The 19,229-nt window shown below is 46.0% G+C and overlaps 1 protein-coding gene across 1 annotated transcript in view; it reads left to right on the top strand.

The window, feature by feature from the left end:
- Nucleotides 1–19,229, top strand: part of Adamts17 (ADAM metallopeptidase with thrombospondin type 1 motif 17) — a 306,153-nt gene that overhangs the window by 272,856 nt on the left and 14,068 nt on the right. Inside the window, exons 20-21 of the mRNA XM_021167985.3 lie at nt 4,601–4,805; nt 8,970–9,122. Coding sequence (XP_021023644.1) covers nt 4,601–4,805; nt 8,970–9,122 — 358 coding nt within the window. The remainder of the gene's footprint in view (nt 1–4,600; nt 4,806–8,969; nt 9,123–19,229) is intronic.

Raw genomic sequence — 19,229 nt, 5'->3', positions numbered from 1 at the left:
ACAAGCTAGTGGGGTGTGAGCAGTTGCCAGTGTTTTATAAAGAAGGGACAGGATGTGGCCATTTCCTGGTTACCCAGCAGGCAAGCTGGGGATCGAGGACTTGAGGGTGCACCCATCAGACTTGAGAATGTCTGCTCCAATACATCAGCCTCACCTGCTATCTAGGCATGAAGGCAGTGAGTCAGGGGTACCACAGATAGAAAAGGGATTATGTAACTGAAAATGAGAGCCCCAAGATGTGTTTGGGGAGCATGCCTGCCATCCCAGCTACTTAAGAGATTGAGGCAGGAGAAGGACTAGTTTAAAGCCAGATTGAGAAGAGCCTTCTAGCATGTTCTCTAACACCTGCTTTCTCCATTGGCTGATATGCATGCCTCCCATCCCCCACTCTCCTGTACTCCCCCTACCCCCCACACTCTGTCACTTTGTCACTCTGTCCCTATGCACTCTGTATGCATGACCAGACTCTCCTAAGCCTCTGGCTACTGCCTCCACTTCAAGACCATGAATGATAATTCATACTCTTTACCTGGTCACACTGTCAGGTCTCACCCAGAGTTGAGTAGACCCAACCAGGAAGGTCTGTGGAACTGGCTGTAAAGGGATGCAGACCAGTCTTGCTTCTTCACCCTCACTGAGCCCTATATGCTTGTTGTGTGACACTATTCCTGAACAGGTCTGAGCAAAGGTCTGTTTTCCCCAAATAGGGAATCAACAACAGCCCAAAATGAGGATACCACCAAAGCCCAACTTGGTGAATGAATGGGCTTATTGGTGTTACTTACAGGAATATGTGTGAGGAGGGGGTTACTTACAGGAACAGAAAGGACCTTAAGGCAGATTAATCATCAAAGCCTACCCCAGTGTGAGTGACAGTTCCCCAAAGCTAGGAACCAGGACACCATTGCAAACCCTTCGGGCAGCTCAGCAGACTTGGAGTTATCTCTTCTGGGAGTTTGGCTCATCCCAGGGTATTTCTAAGTAGTCTTTATTGCTTGTATAACCTTGGCAAACCAGAGCTTTGTGTATCTGGTCAGTTTCAGGAACTTCCTGAGATAAACTGTGTACATCCTGAATATGAATGGTGAGCTTCCCTTTAGAATTGACATCCATGTGACCTTCTCTAAAGATGGAATGCTCTATTGGGAGGAAATTGCTGCACAACACCACCAGACTTACTGTTCCCTCCGAGACCTCACCCCACCTGTGATCTGTCCCATAACCAAACCCATACGATGTGACTCAGTCTACCCAACCCCCAATACTGAAGGTCGCTTCCTTTCTTCGGTCACTTTTGCATGTTCTTCCCAACCCCGATCTTGGCTGTCATGCCTTGTCCCCTTCAGAAGCACAACTCTTTACCCACCTCCAAGTACTCACACTCTCAAACCCCAGTCTTGGGGCTTTTCTTCCTACACAGCAGACAAGACTTTGTCTCCATCTATGGGTTAGGTATTCACTGGCTAAACTGACTACTAATTGAAACTGAAGTGTTCATTTTAAAAAGAATTGTGACCCAGGAGGTGGTGGTCCACACCATTAGCCCTAGAACTTGGAAGGTAGAGGCAGACAGATATCTATGAGGGCAAGGCCAGCCTGGTCTACAGAGTGAGTTCCACGATAGCCAGGGCTACACAGAAAAATCCTGTCTTGAACCTCACTCCCCTCCAAAAAGGAATCATATTTGCTAAGGAAATACAGTTTTTTTTTTTATCTTGTCATTATTCTCAAACTAAGTTACTATGACAATTATTTATTTCCAGCACTATATGTCACATAGAGGCAACTTAAAGCATACAGAAGGATGTAAGTTCTGTGTGAATACTAGCTCTTGTTTATAAGGGACTTGAGCATCTACATACTTAGGTAGCTGAGGGGGTCTAGAACTCTGTTCCCTCAAAGACACAAATTTAATGATGCATGGTCTCAGAAAATAAGTAGTTCTCATCTCCGTTTCCACCAAGACCTACTTGCTCATGATCCCTAACCCAGTGTCACCAACACAGACAGTACCCCACGCTCCCAAAGGCACTGTGCAGCACTTCCCCTTGGTGGCAATGCCAGGCCATCCATATGGATCCGCCAAGAACTGGTCACCTCAGGCTCTGCAGCTGCACTCTGTCTTTTCTGTTCCGTTGTCAGGTTCTCCCCACCTGAGTGCTGAATCCCCCTTCTTTAGCCAATCTCACTTTGACCTTCAGGCCTTGGTGCAAGCTGCATTTCCTCTGTAGCCAAGTGCTGGCTGCAGATAAGTCCCTTTCCTTCTCATCAACAGCGGCTCATAAAGTCTAGGATGCTGAATGGAACCTCCCAACCCTGGAGTCTAGACACAGCATAAAGCTGACTCGGTGTGTATGCATCTGGTTCAGCCAGGCTGGGATTGAGCAAGCTTACTATCTCAGTGGTGGTGGCTTGCCTGCAACTCCTTGGGACTGCTGGAGTGGTTTGTAACATCCACTCTATGCTGTGGGATTCTAGGTGTGGCCTGCTTGATACTGTGCCTGAGATGTGCCCAGCTCTGTAACAAGCACATGGAATCACATGCAGGTGTCTTGTTTCTTGAGTTTGAGTTGTGGACAAATGTGCCGAATATTCCAATTGCTCATGAATACCAAGCACACTCTTCCTTATCCCCTACGCTGAGGTGCTGAGGTAACCCCGAGTCTCCTAGATAATTCCTTTGTTAGCTGGTGTTGTGAAATACAGCATGCCACCCTGTCTTCCATGAGTGGAACTATGTGTTCTCTTTATAGTTATCTAATTTGAGATCTGCTGCACATTCATCATAAAGTAATTGTGCCGGAAGACTGTACCTTGGACAAAGCCATCATTTCTGTGACAGCTCAATCGTTTTTTCAGGAGAATTCACAAGTCCTTTGTCTAGTTTAAATTTCAGCCACAGCCCAGGTGGTACACACCTCTTATCTGAGCACCTAATCAGCTCAAGTAGGAGGATTGAAAGTTCACATTGAACCTGGCCCATGTAATAAGACCCTACATAAATATGAAAGTGAAGAGAGCAAGTGGGGCCGGCTCACTGGTAGAACACATTGCCTAGTATGCACAAGGCCCTGGGTTCCATCCTTCACATAAAAAGTAGTGTACAGAAGCTAAAAATTCTCAGAGTTATGAGTGAGATGCCCCCCCCCCCCCGCAATGCCCACACTATTCTCTTAGACCTGGTAATATGTTAAGTTACATAGTGCAGGGGAATTAAGTTGAAGGCATAACTAAAGCTGTGTGGTGGGCTGAATAGCAGCCTCCTTTTAAAGAAAAGTATGTTAGAGTCCTAACACCCAGGAGGCTAGAATGTCATCCCACTTGGAAATAGTGTCATTGCAGATGTAATTAATCAAGATGAGATCACACTGGGGCAGGATGCCCCCACTCATTCAGTATCCTCATGAGAAGGTAGCTGGGAGGACACAGGCACACAGAGAGTACTCCAGGTGACTATGAAGACAGAGAGTGGGGTGATGGCTTCATAAGCCAATAATGCAGTTCCTCTAAGAGCCTAGGCAAGGCCTGTGCAATAGACCTTCTATCAAACTCTATGGCTTAGAAGGGCTACTACACCACTTCGCTAGTTGATGTTATGTGCACTTCAAAAAATGGCCTAACTGTAGTATAAATTACTACACAGCACCTTCCCTAAATGTGAGGATTTGGAACTTCGGCTTCATGGTAGTATTGACACACATTCCCAGACAGTTGAAACCGTGGATGGTAGACAGTTTTAGAAAAGCATTTCAAGCGACATCCTCAGGCCTCTTTTCCGGTGGCCCACAAGATGCCTGCGTTAAGAGTTACTGGCTCTAGTCTGGAAGCTTTTGGGGCCAAGGAAAGCAGGGAGAACCTGGTGCACTGGAGAGGCCTTTCTGCAAACTGTATCAGTCAGCTAACGCTGTGGTAACAAACATCACATTGCCTTAAAGCAGTGTTGGGTGCTCATGGCAGAGGGCAGGAAACAGAATCATAACCATATTGACAGTTTCTGTTGGACAGGGGTTGGGGGTTGGGACAGGGGAGGTAGCTGGAGAGATGGCTTGGCGGTTAAGAGTGCTTGTTCCACAATTTATGAAGATCAGACTTTGCATCCTAGCATCCACATAACCAGCTGATTGTCTCTGTAAATACCTTTATCCCCAGCTGCAGGGGGAGATGGAGACAGGAGGATTGCTGGTTGTTTCTGGCTTCTGACCTAGCCAAAACGTTAGTCCCCAGTTCCGGAAGAGACCCTGCCTCTAAGGCATAGGTGGAAAGAGATAGAAAACCATGAAACCTTCTTCTGGCCTCGACATACATGTCAGCATATATGTGTATACATTCTCTCTCTCTCACACACACACACATAAATAAATACCTTTTTTTTCAGTTGCTGTTGGGACATGACCAGCTTCATGTCCACTCAAACTCCATTGCACTAAACATCTTCCCTATGCCACGGGGGCCACTGAACTAGATAGATGACAGCTCTGGCCATTCTCTGTTTGAAGCTCTGGAATTACCTCCAGAGTTGATGACCAAGTTCCCAGATCCATCTCTTTCTCTACTCAGCCACTGCCAGGTTATCTCCTTACTGTCCTTTCTCTCTGGGCAGGTGGGTGACTGGTCAGTGGAGCCCCTGCTCAGCGACCTGTGAGAAGGGCACGCAGCATCGGGAGGTGACTTGCGTGTACCAGCTCCAGAACGGCACACACGTCACTACTCGGCCCATCTACTGCTCAGAACCCCGGCCAACACCAGTACAGAGCTGTGAAGGCCAGGACTGCCTGTCTATCTGGGAGGTTTCAGAGTGGTCAGAGGTGAGTGCCTGGGCTTGCCACTGAAGCAGAAGCCATGCGAGAACCTGAGAAGGCCTTAACCACAGGGCCCACGGTGTGCTGTCACCTCCAGGGTATTTGTAACTCATTCCCATGTACCACACCTGCCCTGTGACCAGATCACAAGCTCATTCCAGCCCCTATTTCTTTAAGTTCCATCTAAAATAACACAGATAAAAACAGACAAACAAACATACATAATATGGCTTTGAGGTTGCATGTGTATACACCACTGGGAAATTACTATTAAATTCCATTTCTTATACAAATTCTCAACAAGAGATAATAGGTGGACAGATGATTGATTGATAGATAGATAGATAGATAGATAGATAGATAGATAGATAGATAGTTATGTACACACACACACACACACACACACACACACACACTCCATACACACATCATGCATACATGCTTACCCACTGACCTTTTCATTCTCCTTCAGGCTTGGTTGAATTGTAATCTGGTCAAATTAAGTAGCTGGTTGCAAAGTCTTCCCTGCAGTGCTAGGTTGCAGACTTTGCAGGTTGCAGGGGTCAGATGCTAGGAGGGACCGTCTTTGGTATGCAAGTCAGTTGCAAATCTCACACCAAAAACCATGTTGGAAAGAGGTCGTCTAGGTCCACATGTTAAGTTAGAAGGCCAATCCTGGAAATATCCTTTGTCTCTGGTGATGTCATCTTTCAGAGCTTTGCCTTGACATTGCAATTATGTTGATTGTCTGGATATAAAACAAACAAAAAAATAGCTAAATAAAGGGGTGGACTTCTCTCGGGTTCCACCAAACGTGGAGTTGTCTAGAAAACATAAGGAGGCTAGATCCAAGACACTCTTCAGTATGGAAAATATTTTTAAAGTTCTCTTTGATTGCCAAACAGAATTATTTTGAATAAAAGAGTATTTGGCCCGTTTTTTTAATGAACAGAAAGCCTGCTGTTGGCTGCTCTAAACTGGTTTAATTTCAAATCTTGAAATGCACCCATTTAAGGACCAGGGTCCTTATATGTCCTTTGTGATTTTCAATGAAAAATGGGAAATTTAAAATCGGTTGATTCTTTTTCTTTATATACACTTAGGTTCTAGTTTATCATTTGTGAGGATTCTTCCTCTGTCCTTGAGGTAGAGGTGAGTGAACACACCCTCCCCTTTCTCCAGGACAGGAGATTCCTAGGGCTTCTTTGGCCACCTTGATCTCAGTCAAACAAGATTTGTTCTTTAATCAGATCGAATCCCCACATTTTCCTCTCAGACCCTTCCCTGTGGGAAAAGTAAAATCCATTCTTACCTAAGGAGCCAAGTCTCATCACAGCATGGAAGACCACTGCCTGGGCAGTGTGACTCACGGGAACAGGATTTAAAGGCTTTCCTCTTTGCCCATCTCTCTGCACATGCCCGATCCTAATCCTGAGCCACCCTGGTCCATCTGATGCTGCCTGCCTAGCACACAGATCTAATAGTCCCCCATGAATTACCCACAAAGCTGGCCTTCTGTCCCTCTGCTGTGTGCCAGCCAGCCTACAGCCCTTCTGCTAGGAACTTTCATTTTCTCAAGGGAGAAAAGACTTAGTTATCCAATGGTATTGATCATGCTCACCACCCACCTCCCCTGCAGATTCTTTATGACTTTATTGGAAAGAGAACCTAGTATCAGAAGGAAAGGAAAGGTTGCCGGGCGCCCTCCTATCCTCAGCTTCTCAGCCCCATCCTGGGGGGACGTAAACAGAGGTTGAGCATCACCTTCCTAGGTCCTTTAAAGGCAGCATCCTCCTGCACCTGCTCTCCCTCAGGCAGGCAGGGCTGAGGGCCTCAAAGGAATCGGTTACTGACCAAGGGCAGATCCAGGCCTTGGCAAAGAAAACAGTGTTTAAAACCCCAGAGAGTGGCTGGACACACAGACTAGACAACACAGGCACTGACCACGGGCAGAGGTGGTAACTTGGCCCTGGAGTTGCTGAGCAGCCTCTGTGGCAACCAGGATATAACCCACAAATTCAGTGTTAAAGGTGGACTTGCCGAAGCGGTCAGGAAATTGTCACATGGAGGAAAAGGGACAGCCTTTCAGTGCAGAAACCACCACTTTAGAGGCCTGGATTACTGCAATGGCCCTCCTGGGCCAAGAGGCTCAATGTCCTAAAGTCTGCTATGATGCAACCCCTCACGTCTGAGGTCACTTTCAGCCACGCCTTTACCAGTACCACACGCATAAGTCCATGTGATTCCCCCAGCTCTTCTAGGTGACCCCATGGCTAGTTTGGAGGCACATGTGTGCCTTCTGAAACAAGCCAGTCAAGATTCGTCTCAAAGTACCACAGAAGGGAGAGTTCATGCAGGGCTGGAAAGATGGCTCAGGGGCTAAGAGAGCCAGAGGCTTTTGCAGAGGGCTTGGTTTCCAGCACCCACATAGAGGCTTACAATTGGCTGTACTCTAGTGCCAGGGGATATAGTGCTCTTTTCTGGACACCCTTACATGTGTGTAACACATACATATACTCAGGCACATGCACACACATAAAATTTTAAATTAAGAAAAGTTCATAGGAAAAAGGCAGGTAGGTAATGTTTTAGGATAAACATCAATAACAGAAATGTCAAGTATAACACTTGTCCTCTATGTGTTTTTTTCTGAACATGCTGGAACTTTTTTAATTAAAAAGTTGGCCTTGGGCTGGTGAGATGGCTCAGTGGGTAAGAGCACCCGACTGCTCTTCCAAAGGTCCAGAGTTCAAATCCCAGCAACCACATGGTGGCTCACAACCATCCGTAACGATATCTGGCGCCCTCTTCTGGAGTGTCTGAAGACAGCTACAGTGTACTTACATATAATAAATAAATCTTTAAAAAAAAAAAAAAAGTTGGCCTTGTTGTCACTCTGTCACTGCATGGCTTGCCACACATAATAAACTGGGCAGCCTAAAATCTCTGCAGAACACAGCCTTTAACCTCCTCCACTTCTGTGTGGAAAGGCAGCACTTTTCAGGGAGTCACACATAGCAATAGCAAATTACAGGAGGTGGGGGGAGGCTCCCCAAGCTGTGGTCTGTATTCCTCCTGCCCTCTGGCTAGGGGATGCAAGCATAGCCCCTCTGCTCACTGGCCAACCTGTCATCTTGTCCATTATGATCTCCCAAAGGTGACAAGTCCTCTCTGTCTGGGCTTCCTTCTACGTCAGGAGATGTATAACTCCACCATGCCTTCCCACAGTGTAGTGAGTGAGCCAGTAGCAAGATGCAGACATGTCCCAGAGCACCCGGTGTCTCTGTGTGTTGTCAAATCTTCTAACTTGTCATTCCTTCTTCGTTTGCTTTGTTTGTTTGTTTGTTTGTTTGTTTTTCTGAAGACAGGGTCTCTCTGTATCCCTGGCTGTCCTAGAACTCACTCTGTAGACCAGGCTGGCCTTGAACTCAGAGATCTGCCTGCCTCTGCCTCCTAAGTGCTAGGATTAAATGTGTGCACCCCCCAACTGCCCAGCTTTTTCATTCCTTCTTGTTGCATGAGGACACCTCAGATTTAACCTCTTGAGAGCTTGATCATCATTTGTGACCTCCCGGGTTTTACCTAGATGCCCTCTTGGAGTTATTTCTTGCCAAGGCTCCTAGGAAGTGAAATAAACTACTATATGGGGTGTTGCTATCTTTGTTCTTGGTATCCACGCTGAAATTCTGAGAGCTTGCCTATGAGAAACATCCATAGCTACCTTCTAGCTACCACCTCCTTTCCTGATGGTGGTCCTTGCCTTGTGTATCTGGAGGCCAGCTGGCTCAGACTCCTTCACTTCCAGAGCCTTACCTAGCTCCAGCCGGCCCTTACTTTCCTGCCACCTCATGTTCCATTTGCTCTTTAAACTCCTACACTGCATAGATTGTTTAGACCTGGCGACTGGGCCATTTAATCCCATTTTCTTCCTTTGACCACCTGGGTGCCATGAATTCTTTTGAGTCCTGAATCCTGTACCCAGTACTGGCCACCTGGCTGGGTCCCCTGGGGGTAAAAAGAGGACTGCGAAGAACTCAAATTCAAGTACAGATTATATAACATCATTTCTGCTCCCCCATTCTGGGCCTGGCACACAGTGGGGACTCCAGTGGCATTGATGGGCTTAAACTGAATTAGAATATATTTAAGCACCTATATTGTGTCATACAGTGCTCTGCCAACTGCGGCAAAGGGATCCAGAAACGGACTGTGACATGTACCAACTCCCAAGGGAAATGTGACGCTTCCACAAGGCCGAAAGCAGAGGAGGAGTGCGAGGACTACTCCGGCTGCTATGAGTGGAAAACGGGGGACTGGTCTAAGGTGAGAAGAGCGCGCTGGATTTCCACCCTGCCACAGCAGTGTGAGCTAGCGTGAGCTCCCTTTCTGCTGGAGACCACAATGAGGCACATTCACTTCTTTCTCCGCTCCTCAGAGCTGTCCTCTCTGTTGACCCCGCATGCCTCCATCCGGTTCTTCCCTTCACCTGGTTTCAGGGTCCTCCATTCAACTTTTGTAATTAGGTCCCCTCCTGGACTCGGGCCCAGGATTTAGAATGATAGGGCACAAAGGAAGTGGGCACGCTGCACCTAGTCACTCTAAGTCACAACAGGCAACACATTCACTACTTGTGTGCCTTAGTTTAGATAATTCCCTCCTTACATCCTTCACTGGATGAAGGAACAGACAAGCATGAAACACCTGAAGAAGCAGGATAGGCGTTAGTTCTGGGGCCTGGGATCATGAACTCAGTTTTTGGCCCTGCCTGTAAGATGGGGCTTGTTTGCTAGGCCCCGGCATCGTCTCACAAGAGACAGCTATATTTGGGTCCTAGCAAACACAGGAGTGGATGTTCACAGTCAGCTATTGGATGTATCACAGGGCTCCCAATGGAGAAGCTAGAGAAAGTACCCAAGGAGCTAAAGGGATCTGCAACCCTATTGTTGGAACAACATGATGTACTAACCGGAACCCTGGAGCTCTTGTCTCTAGCTGCATATGTATCGAAAGATGGCCTAGTCGGCCATCAATGCAAAGAGAGGCCCATTGGACTTGCAAACTTTATATGCCCCAATATAGGGGAATGCCAGGGCCAAAAGAATGGGAATGGGTGGGTAGGGAAGTGGGGGGCGCTATGGGGGACTTTTGGGATAGTATTGGAAATGTAATTGAGGAAATTATGTAATAAAAATATTAAAAAAAAAAAAAAAAAAAAAAAAAAAAGATGGGGCTTGTTCCTGAGTTGGCTGGACTCAGGATACTGTCTCCTAACAGTCCCAAGCAGGCAGTTTGGTTCTGCCTCTGACTTCTGGGAAGAGGAGGAGCAGTCTACTGGAAATCTGTCCCCTAGATTCTAGTGCCCTCAGTGATTTCTATGCTGTACGTGTGTGGGGCAGAGGGTGCCGGAGGAATAAAGGGAGTGGGAGAAAATCTGCGTCCCGCTAGAGTTCTGATGCTCTGGACAGTCGTGGAAGACTGCCACAGGCTTTCCACACGGCCCCAGGTGGGTGTCTGGCTGTGTGAAGCCACTATACCCCAGCTCTGCGGGTGGTGGACAAGGGGCAGTCCTAAGTACCAAGTCCTCGGTCTCAGGCATCTCTCGCTGGATACTGTGGAAGAGCTGAGAACAAAATGGGGACCCCAGGGGCAGCTTGGTCAGCCCCAGGGGCCGAAGGGAGGAGAGGGCAGGGGAGAGGAATACGCTGGGTGGTTCCCACATTGGGTGAGAGTCTTTGGTCCAGTCCATGGCTGGAGCACAGGATGGCTTTCTGGTGGGAGGTTAAATGCGGCCCATTAGGGAAAAGCTTATCCCATCTTTCAAGCACTGTGGGCTTTGATGAGCAGAGACAGTCGATGATTTTAGAGCTTTATTGTAGAAAGGCAGGGGGAAAGAGAGAAGGTAGAAAGAGGGAGAGAGGCCGGCCATGGCCACGTGGAGAGAGGGGGGAAGGGAGAGAGAGAAGGAGGGCTAGAGATGAGAGTAAGAAAGGTGAGAACTTATAGAGAGCAAGGAGGGGCCAAGCAGCCCCTTTCATAGTGGGCTGGGCTACCTTGCTGTTGTCAGGTAACTGTAGGGAGGAGCATACCTGGCTATTGTCAGGTAACTGTGGGGGTGGAGTCTAGCCAGAATGCCAGGAGCTTGGGGCTTTATCTTCATGACTTATAGTCACAGAATTATAGAGTTGGGGGCTCTGTGGTGTCAGGCACCTGACTCTGGGACCGTGGCTCGCTTTTCTGTCCCTTGTAGAGTTTTCTACTGGGTCGCTGGAGCAAGCCTCATTCAACCAAAATAGGCTGCCTGTCACGGCCCCACATACATGAGCCTGTATCAGAGCTCAAACCATCCCAAGGCTTCCAGTGCAAAACAACAATTATCTCCTGCAGTGCCAAAATGAAGACCGTGGATAACTGAATTTGGAGAAGACCAAAAAAATCCTCCCTAATCTTTAACAAATTCTGACCAAAGAGTCAGAATTTAAGGCCATAGGGTTATTCCCCAAATGAAACCAATATAGCCCAGAAACATGACCATTAGTGAAGCTCAGCACAGAGCTACCTGGATGAATCTCAGGTAGAAGGAATCTAACTTCAAAGAACAGTGCAGCCCTGAGAGGCTATGAGCGCTGAGTGGAGACAGCAGGGAGCCGTACTGCTCTGACTCTCCATGTATGTGTCTCACTCTCTCATCCTGGGTCTGTGTCTCCAACATGGGAACCACAAAGGCTGTTCTTGCCTGAACCTCCAAGATGTTCATGCATTCTAGGGTCTAGATGAAGACTAGTCTTAGACAACTACGTTCAGCCGCTTAAACACGGCACTCCGCTCCCACTGTTGTGCCACAGGTAACAAGTCTGTTCTCACCCAACTTGACTTGACCTCATTATTAAGCCTCCCTGACCACGGCTATCCAGACCTAGCCTTGGAAGAACTGTATGGCCACAGGCAGTCCTGGTCAGAGGCAGAGGTGAGTTCTAGAACCACACAAGCCCATCTACCACTGGGGGTACAAAGTGACTGTTTCTTCTTTGTTGTGCATCCTATGTCCCACATCCTCATTCTTCTCTAGCCAGCCTCAGTCACTCCTCTCACTGAGAAAAGGAGATTGAAGCAGTTAAGCCACTTGCCAAGTTTTCTGGCCAAGTCCAACTCTTAGACTCCAATAATATGGTTAGGGCACAGGGTGGCTTTGGAAGTGGAGTGCAGGGGCTGGTGCCTGTAAACCTTAGAGTGCCATAGTCCATCTCTGGCCACCCAAGGCTTGAATGTCTTACCCCTCTGGTTTTGAGAATAGTATGGGTACTTCTGTTTTCTTAGGGACTTTGAATGTCTGCTACAAAGAGTAGCGAGGCACCAACAATGACTAGAAATAGCTCAAGAAAGGATCCCAGAGTGCTATGCTAGCACAGTATCCCTCAAACTTGCAGGTCCTCACCTGCCTGTCTCAGGAGGCAGAGGTCAGGTGTCCTCCTTCCTAGCCATGACTTTAGTGGATGAATGCTTCCATTTTTTTTTTTTCAGAGCAACAGGTAGTGACTAAAGTGCCCGCCTTGGCTTAGCCAGCTTGATCAGTTGTCCCTGGCATTAAGAATGCGGATCCATAGAATGCAATGACCTCCCCCAGTCATGACTACTTACAGGCTGAGTGGTTATGTGTGTTTGTGAATCAGCTACCCCAACCCTGCCACAGCAGGTCTGTGCAGAGCATGCCTCTACAGTGGTTCAACTCCATGGAGGATGTTCCCAGTCCCCATTCCCGATGATGGTAGTATCATAGAAGCATCCATCAAGCCAGATCTCACAGAAGGTTTGCTCTGCCATACAGAGGAGAGCCCAGAGATGCTAAATTACATGTGTATGCAGGGTCAGCTGGGAACAAACTGGATTTGAAAAGGCAGAGATGGGATTCAAGAACTTCACCAGAAGCTGTCCACCCCACCACCACCTCTGATGCTGCCATCATTGGGTCTGGGGGGCTGGGAACATCACCCAGCCAGATAGAATTTTTCCCATGTTTTTTCTTATCTGCCTTCTTTGGCCAAGAAAGGTAAATAGGACTCCTCATGGGACCCCTGACCCCACTCTCCAGGTGACTGGAACATTGGACATGGGTGCCACTATTTTCCTATGACTAATAAGAAGCAAACTAGACAAAAAATAGGAGACTATTGCTCTGAGCTGTCCTAACCTCCTCAGATCAGTAGGACCCTATAACTGATAAGAAGCAATGTCTACACAGCCAGTACTGAGAGTAGGTTGTGACAGAGGCTCTCAGAAGGTGTGTCTTCCACCCAAGTGTGGAGAGAAGTGAGCCTGTCCCAGGGAGGTGATATGTGGGACAAGCCACATACCTGCAGACCTAAGGATTACCATCTATATGTAAACAAGGCTTATAGTGAAACCACCAAACTAGACAACTCTGTTGGTAAAAAGAAAGATTTATTGGGGACTCAGAACTACCAGAGAGAACAGAAGGTGGGGAAAGCCTTGCCAGTTTCAAGGAGGTGTGTTGAGGTAGGGGGAGGTATGCAAGGTGGAACCGCCTGGGAATTAGTAGGGGAGGTGGGTGGATCATGGGCCAGAACAGCCTGAGAGCTAGTATCGGGATTTTGATCCTTCCAAGCTTATGTGGGTTAATAGGGAACCACAATGCCCCATTTTCGTAGTTAGTTGGCTATGGGGGTGGGGTGGGAATAAGAGAAGTAATAGCTTTTCCTGGCAAACAGAAACCCACTTCACAGAGTTTCCAAGAGATGCTGAGGTTAGGTGGTAATCTGTCTGTTTACCCATCAGAGTGCAGCCTGAGCTGAACCCAGGATGTCATTTACGACAGTGTCAGCAGCACCACCATTTTGGGGGTCCACTTTGGACCTAACATTGCAGCCTTTTGTTTATTGTTAAAAACAACTGTACTCGTGTAGCTGCTTCTGAATGGAGATGTCATGAGGACGTTCTTTAAAAATCTGGACTGCCAGTCAGCGGTAGGGACTCACGGGCAGGCTATGGTAGGAGACCTGGAGAGATTCTAGCAAGAACATCTGGTTTTCGTTGGGTTATTTTACCAGTTCTCTCCTGAGATGTGGTTCTGAGTTCGGCTTCCTCCCTCTGGATGTGAGACAGCTCTCTTAGATGATACTCAATGAAACAGCTTGCGCATCTATATTTTATTTGGGGTGAACAAGGGCTGTATAAACCTTGGAAAGTGGGAAGGGGTTTTTCAGGTGAATTTACGTTAGCTGGAGTTTAAGGTACCTGGAATGCTGCATGGAGAGGCATTCCAGGTGCTTGCTAGAACTACATGGCATTCCTCAAGTAGAAGATGTGGACGGAGGTCAGGCTCCCCAGATAAAGTGAGACAGAGAAGAGGAAGCCCCACCCACTGTGTAAGGGAATCTTCCATTTTGGGTGAAGCTCAGGGAGCTGTCTGGTCCTGGTGACATTAATAGCAGGGTTTCCCAACACCGAAACAACCTGATGAGACAGGGAGTCTCATACAAGAAGTATGGGTATCAGTGGGCCAAGGAGCCAGAAGATCTCGGGGCTCCATCCAAGGGAGACCAAAGGGAGAGCCCCACATAGAAGTCAGCCCCTGGAGGCTTTGCTTTGTGGTCTAGCTCCCATAGGTCTTTAATCCCCTCTCCCTGGCCATGCTGGTTCACATGGTAGCAACATTCTTCACTGAGGAAGAGGCAACGGTCAGGTCCTTTTTTGGCTGTCAATAAATTGAGGCCTCCTGGTTTTGTAGGCGCACCAAAGCTAATGAGACGAGCTGGTTTGGGAGCAGCCTTAGTGCCAAGGTTGACTCCCGGATGCTGTCTGCTGACTGAGTGGATGATATCTGTGTGGTACTCACAGGCTGTGGACAGAAGGTAAAGCTAAGGGACTTGGAGTGGGTCTTTATATCAAACCTATATTTGAAACTTCCAGGCCTGGCATTGCCAGAAAGGTCAGGAAGACAGAGAACATCCAACAGGGGAAGGAAGAAAGCATCTGTCCTCAGGAGGATAGGTGATGGGGGGAAAGCTTAAGCTTTGGCGGCCCCATTGACTGACAAGAGATCCAGAGCCCACTTGAGCTGTGATGAGTGGGTCCAAGCCATGACTCCCTGCCCGGATGCTTACATGAGATTTTGAAGTTGACAAAATGTGATAAAAAGGTTTAGATCTATCAGAAAGACCATTGTCTGTTGTAATAACCTGCGTTGAAGGCCTCCTTGTAGAGAAAGCAGTTAGTACGTGTCTGCAAACAGTTGGAGCAGACTCGTGTTTTGAGCCATAGCAAAAATCAAGCCTGAGAAGTTATCAACACAGACACGAACACTCATCTGTGATAAGACAGAAATTTCCTGGCAGGAAAGAGAACCAAAGGCATGAAGAACTTGAAGGCCAGAAAGACGAATCTGAGACAGAAGTGTGAATATTCTTTCTTCTGCCTGCCATCCTCCTATCGGCACCTTAAGAGTACTAGGCAGATATGAGTTATACAGAGTTATTTCCAGCACAATGAAAAACACTTAAAAAAAAGTCTGTATTTAAGAAAACAAAATTGAGACTGTGATGATGATAATTTTAATTATTTTTGAAAAAGCTTTAGCAGCCAGTACGTATAACTGTTACTAAGCCTAGATTATAGCTTACCAGAATTTCATTGGTTAATATGTTAAACTTTGAACTTTGCAGTATATCAGCTGTAAGTCTCATTTCTCCTATACCTTAAATCTCTTCCTCAAACTGTCACTACTTGTATAAACCTACTTTTTTCTTTCCACTCTGGAAACATCTAGCCATCTTCATCTTTAAACTTTATCATTCCTTTCTGTAGTGGTAGTGAGTTAAACTGCTGTAAACTACCCAGCAGGTGCACGCACCTCCTCTACACCCACCCAAATGTTTTGAATTCATGAATGAAAAACACACACATATGCAGCCTTGTATTTACATATGCCTTAAACAGTGCAATGGTTGCGCATTTCCGAACCTTCTAGCACATTCTCCCCTCCAATATTCCTGATTTAATACTTTCTAAAATCCATATTCCGTCTCTGCTAGCCTAGACCCAATCGGAAGAGTGGCCTCTGGAGCTGCTCTACTCTGATTCTTACGTGTTGTATGCTTTCTCTCCTGCAGCTCTCGGACTTGAGCCTCCTGCTTCCCCATCATGGCAATTCTAAAACCTCCATCTCCCATGGTCCTGGGAAAGCTGAAGTCCTGCCTCTGTCTCCTAGCCCAGCCACTGGCCACTGGCAACTTTATTTACAAATTAGAGCCAACTGGGGGCAGGGACGCTCAGCACTAGACATGCAGATTCCCATGTGATTTTGGGAGCCAAATTAACACAAATAGCATTAGAACCAATCCACAACACCTTCCCATCTAGAAATATTCAATCATTTACATGGGTATAGGTGCATGAATATTGACAGCAGCCATTAAAAAGTGTGATGGTTTGTATGTGCTTGGACCACGGAGTGGCATTTTTAGGAGATGTTGTTGGAGTAGGTGTGTCACTGTCAGTGTGGGCTTTAAGACCCTCATTCTAGCTACCTGCAAGCCAGTTTTGTCCTAGATGTCTTCAAATGAAGATGTAGTCAGCTCTTCCAGCATCGTGCCTGCCTGGATGCTGCCATGCTCCCACCTTGATGATAATGGACTGAACCTCTGAACCTGTAAGCCAGCTCCACTTAAATGTTGTCCTTATAAGAGTTGCCTTGGTCAGGGTGTCTGCTCACAGGAGTAAAACCCTAAGACAAAAAGCAAGTCCTTTTCAAATTATCATTGGAGCATAAAGTATATAATAAAAAGTAATCTTTAAAGTCAGTAGCAACAGCATGATAGTTCAGATTTTTTTGTTTTTTTGTTTTTTTATTGAAATCTGTTTGTGACCTCGCCTATGTCATCAAGAAGCCTGTTAGCTCTAGGAGAACACAAGGCTTGACATTTAGACTTGAAGCCATCTTAAGCTGGCAGATATCTGAACCTCAGTTTTGAAGTGTTTTTATTCAAGAGACTCAGGTAAGGATACATTTTACCAGAGTGAAGAGGAAATATGGATCAGGTGGCTTCCATATCAATTAAAAATGACCGTCTTAGTCACTTGTCTGGATAGTCAACCTAGGCTCCTCTGTGGTAATCTTGATGGAGTGTTGGGTGCCAAGGTCCCAGAGCAGATGTGAGAGATTTTCCTGTAGAGGAGGAAGTTGGGAGAGTGGGAGAGTGGGAGACCTTGGCAGGGCAATGGGGATGCTCAGCCTCCCTCCCCGTGTCCAGTCTGACTAGTTTTTGTGCATCCTAGGGGTGAGTGAGGGAGGGTGCAGTTCTTTGCCCAGTGGCTGCTCTGGACACAGTTAAAGCAGGCTCCAGTTCTTTGCCCAGTGACTGCTCTGGACACAGTTAAAGCAGGCTCCAGTTCTTTGCCCAGTGACTGCTCTGGACACAGTTAAAGCAGGCTCCAGGTTTCCTTGGAGGTGGCCTGGGGCCTGCTGCGAGAATCTGGTATTTCTTTTCATCATAGGAAGCCTTTTTCATCTTTTCCTGCTTCTTTCTCCCATCAAACACTTTAAATGCCATGTTCAGATCTCTCTGGGGTTTGAGGGCTGTCAGCTGGCCTCTGAAGTTCTTTTAAGATACCTGATTTTGAATATTATTTACACTAAACAGACATTAAGTTTACTTTAAACTTGTTTTCAGTGACTTGCCTCAGGCTTAACTTTAACAACATATACAAAAAAAAAAAAAAGACTATACATAATTAAAGATATAATTTGGTCTTTCTCTCCAAGTTTGTTTCCATAAATAAATTACATAAATACTTAGCATGACTACAAACATAGTTCTGAGCACATTAAATTTGATAATTAAAACATAAAGCTTTTATGTTTTAATTATCTTTAGCAGTTTATAAGGCTTCCTACTTTTATCTGTTACATTTGTGCCTTAAAATGTATACCTTTTGAATAAAAGATGCTTTGATATCAAAATAAACTATAAACCATAAGTACATTTCATAGAGATACGAGGAACCTCATTTTTCTGACCCTTTTAAAATATACATTTTATAAAATATCATCTTTATATAACTCAGTTCTCCAAATAAGCTTAAGCTTAACCATGTTAGCAAAGACAAAAATGGTTAGACATATATCTTTAAGTCAGTTTCTGTTAGCCTGAATAGACCATTATAACCATAGGGATTTATAAACCTTATCTAAAATATATTAGAGGTATGGTGTTGCCTCATTAGTCTAGTGAAATTAAAATAAGATAAGACATCTTGGAGGCCTGGTATTGTCTCCTCAGTCAAATAAAAAGATAATCTATTTTTTCTAAACAAAAGTTATATTCAAGTTACATATATAGTATGCTATAGCAAATAGAAATTACCTATATATAGATTTTTAACTATTAACCTCTTTTGCTTCAATTTTTAAGGTAACTTTTCTGTTTGGGATTTTACAGATTCTTTTGTTTAAATGACACCTCCAATGCTCTACAAGTCCTGCAATAAAGAAAGCTTCATTTTAGCAAAAGCTCTAAAGATACCTTGGGTAAGAGTACTCAGAGATAAACATGTATGATTACATTTAGCCATCAGGAACTTCTATTGGAACTCGTTTACCTCCTGCCTGGTTGTTCTCAAAATATAATGTCTTTTTCCTGGGCTTTTCTGTTTTGTTTTCTCTCTCCCTGTCAGAGTCAGGTGACTAACTAGTCCAGGACAAAGGCTTTGGAGGCAAGATGCTTGCGTCTAATGTAGGCAAACCAAATGTCATCTCAAGAGCCAGCTTTTTAGTAGACTAAAACAGCATGTGATAACTCTTCCAATATTATCCATGCCCAAAAGACATTTGAAACTCTGTAAGATTGAATCCAGAGATCAGAGGAAGGGACAAGAGCAGAGAACAAAGGGCTTAGATAGGGTGAACACTGAGAACAAAGAAGGCTTAGGGATAAGAGCTTTCTAAATCATGTGCTTATACGGGGACAGACGTTGTTGCAGCCTGTAAGAATTTGGAAATCAGATGTGTAATTTCCTGGCCACCGAGACTGACTATGAGGTTTGGATGGAAGCCAAACCCTATCTGCAGTAAAAATAAGACAGTGGCATTTAATGATATCTGAGTGTGAGGGGGGCAAAGATTAGACAAAGTAGGAGAGAGGAGCCAAGAGTCTAACCTGAACTGAGAAGAGCCCATGGTTAGCTAGAGGAAGGGAAAGATCCTTGAAGAAAGGGCGGCAGTAAAGAGCTCACAGGAGAATAGCAACTAGGAGGTAGAAAAGACTTGGGAAAGGGTCCATAAATAGGAGTCTCACCAGAGGTAAGGATCCCACTAGAAAAGGACCAAAGGCATAGGGAGGGTGACACAGTAAGAGGTAAGTGCCATAGAACAGTGTCTCAGTCCCCAAGGGCATCCCCGGAGGGATTTGTCAGTGAGGC

The sequence above is a fragment of the Mus caroli genome, unplaced genomic scaffold (assembly GCF_978045245.1).
Source record: "Mus caroli unplaced genomic scaffold, Mus_caroli_1 scaffold_8, whole genome shotgun sequence".
NCBI classification, from domain to species: Eukaryota; Metazoa; Chordata; class Mammalia; order Rodentia; family Muridae; genus Mus; species Mus caroli.
Note: the sequence above shows the minus strand (reverse complement) of the source record. Positions and strands in the feature narration are given on the sequence as shown.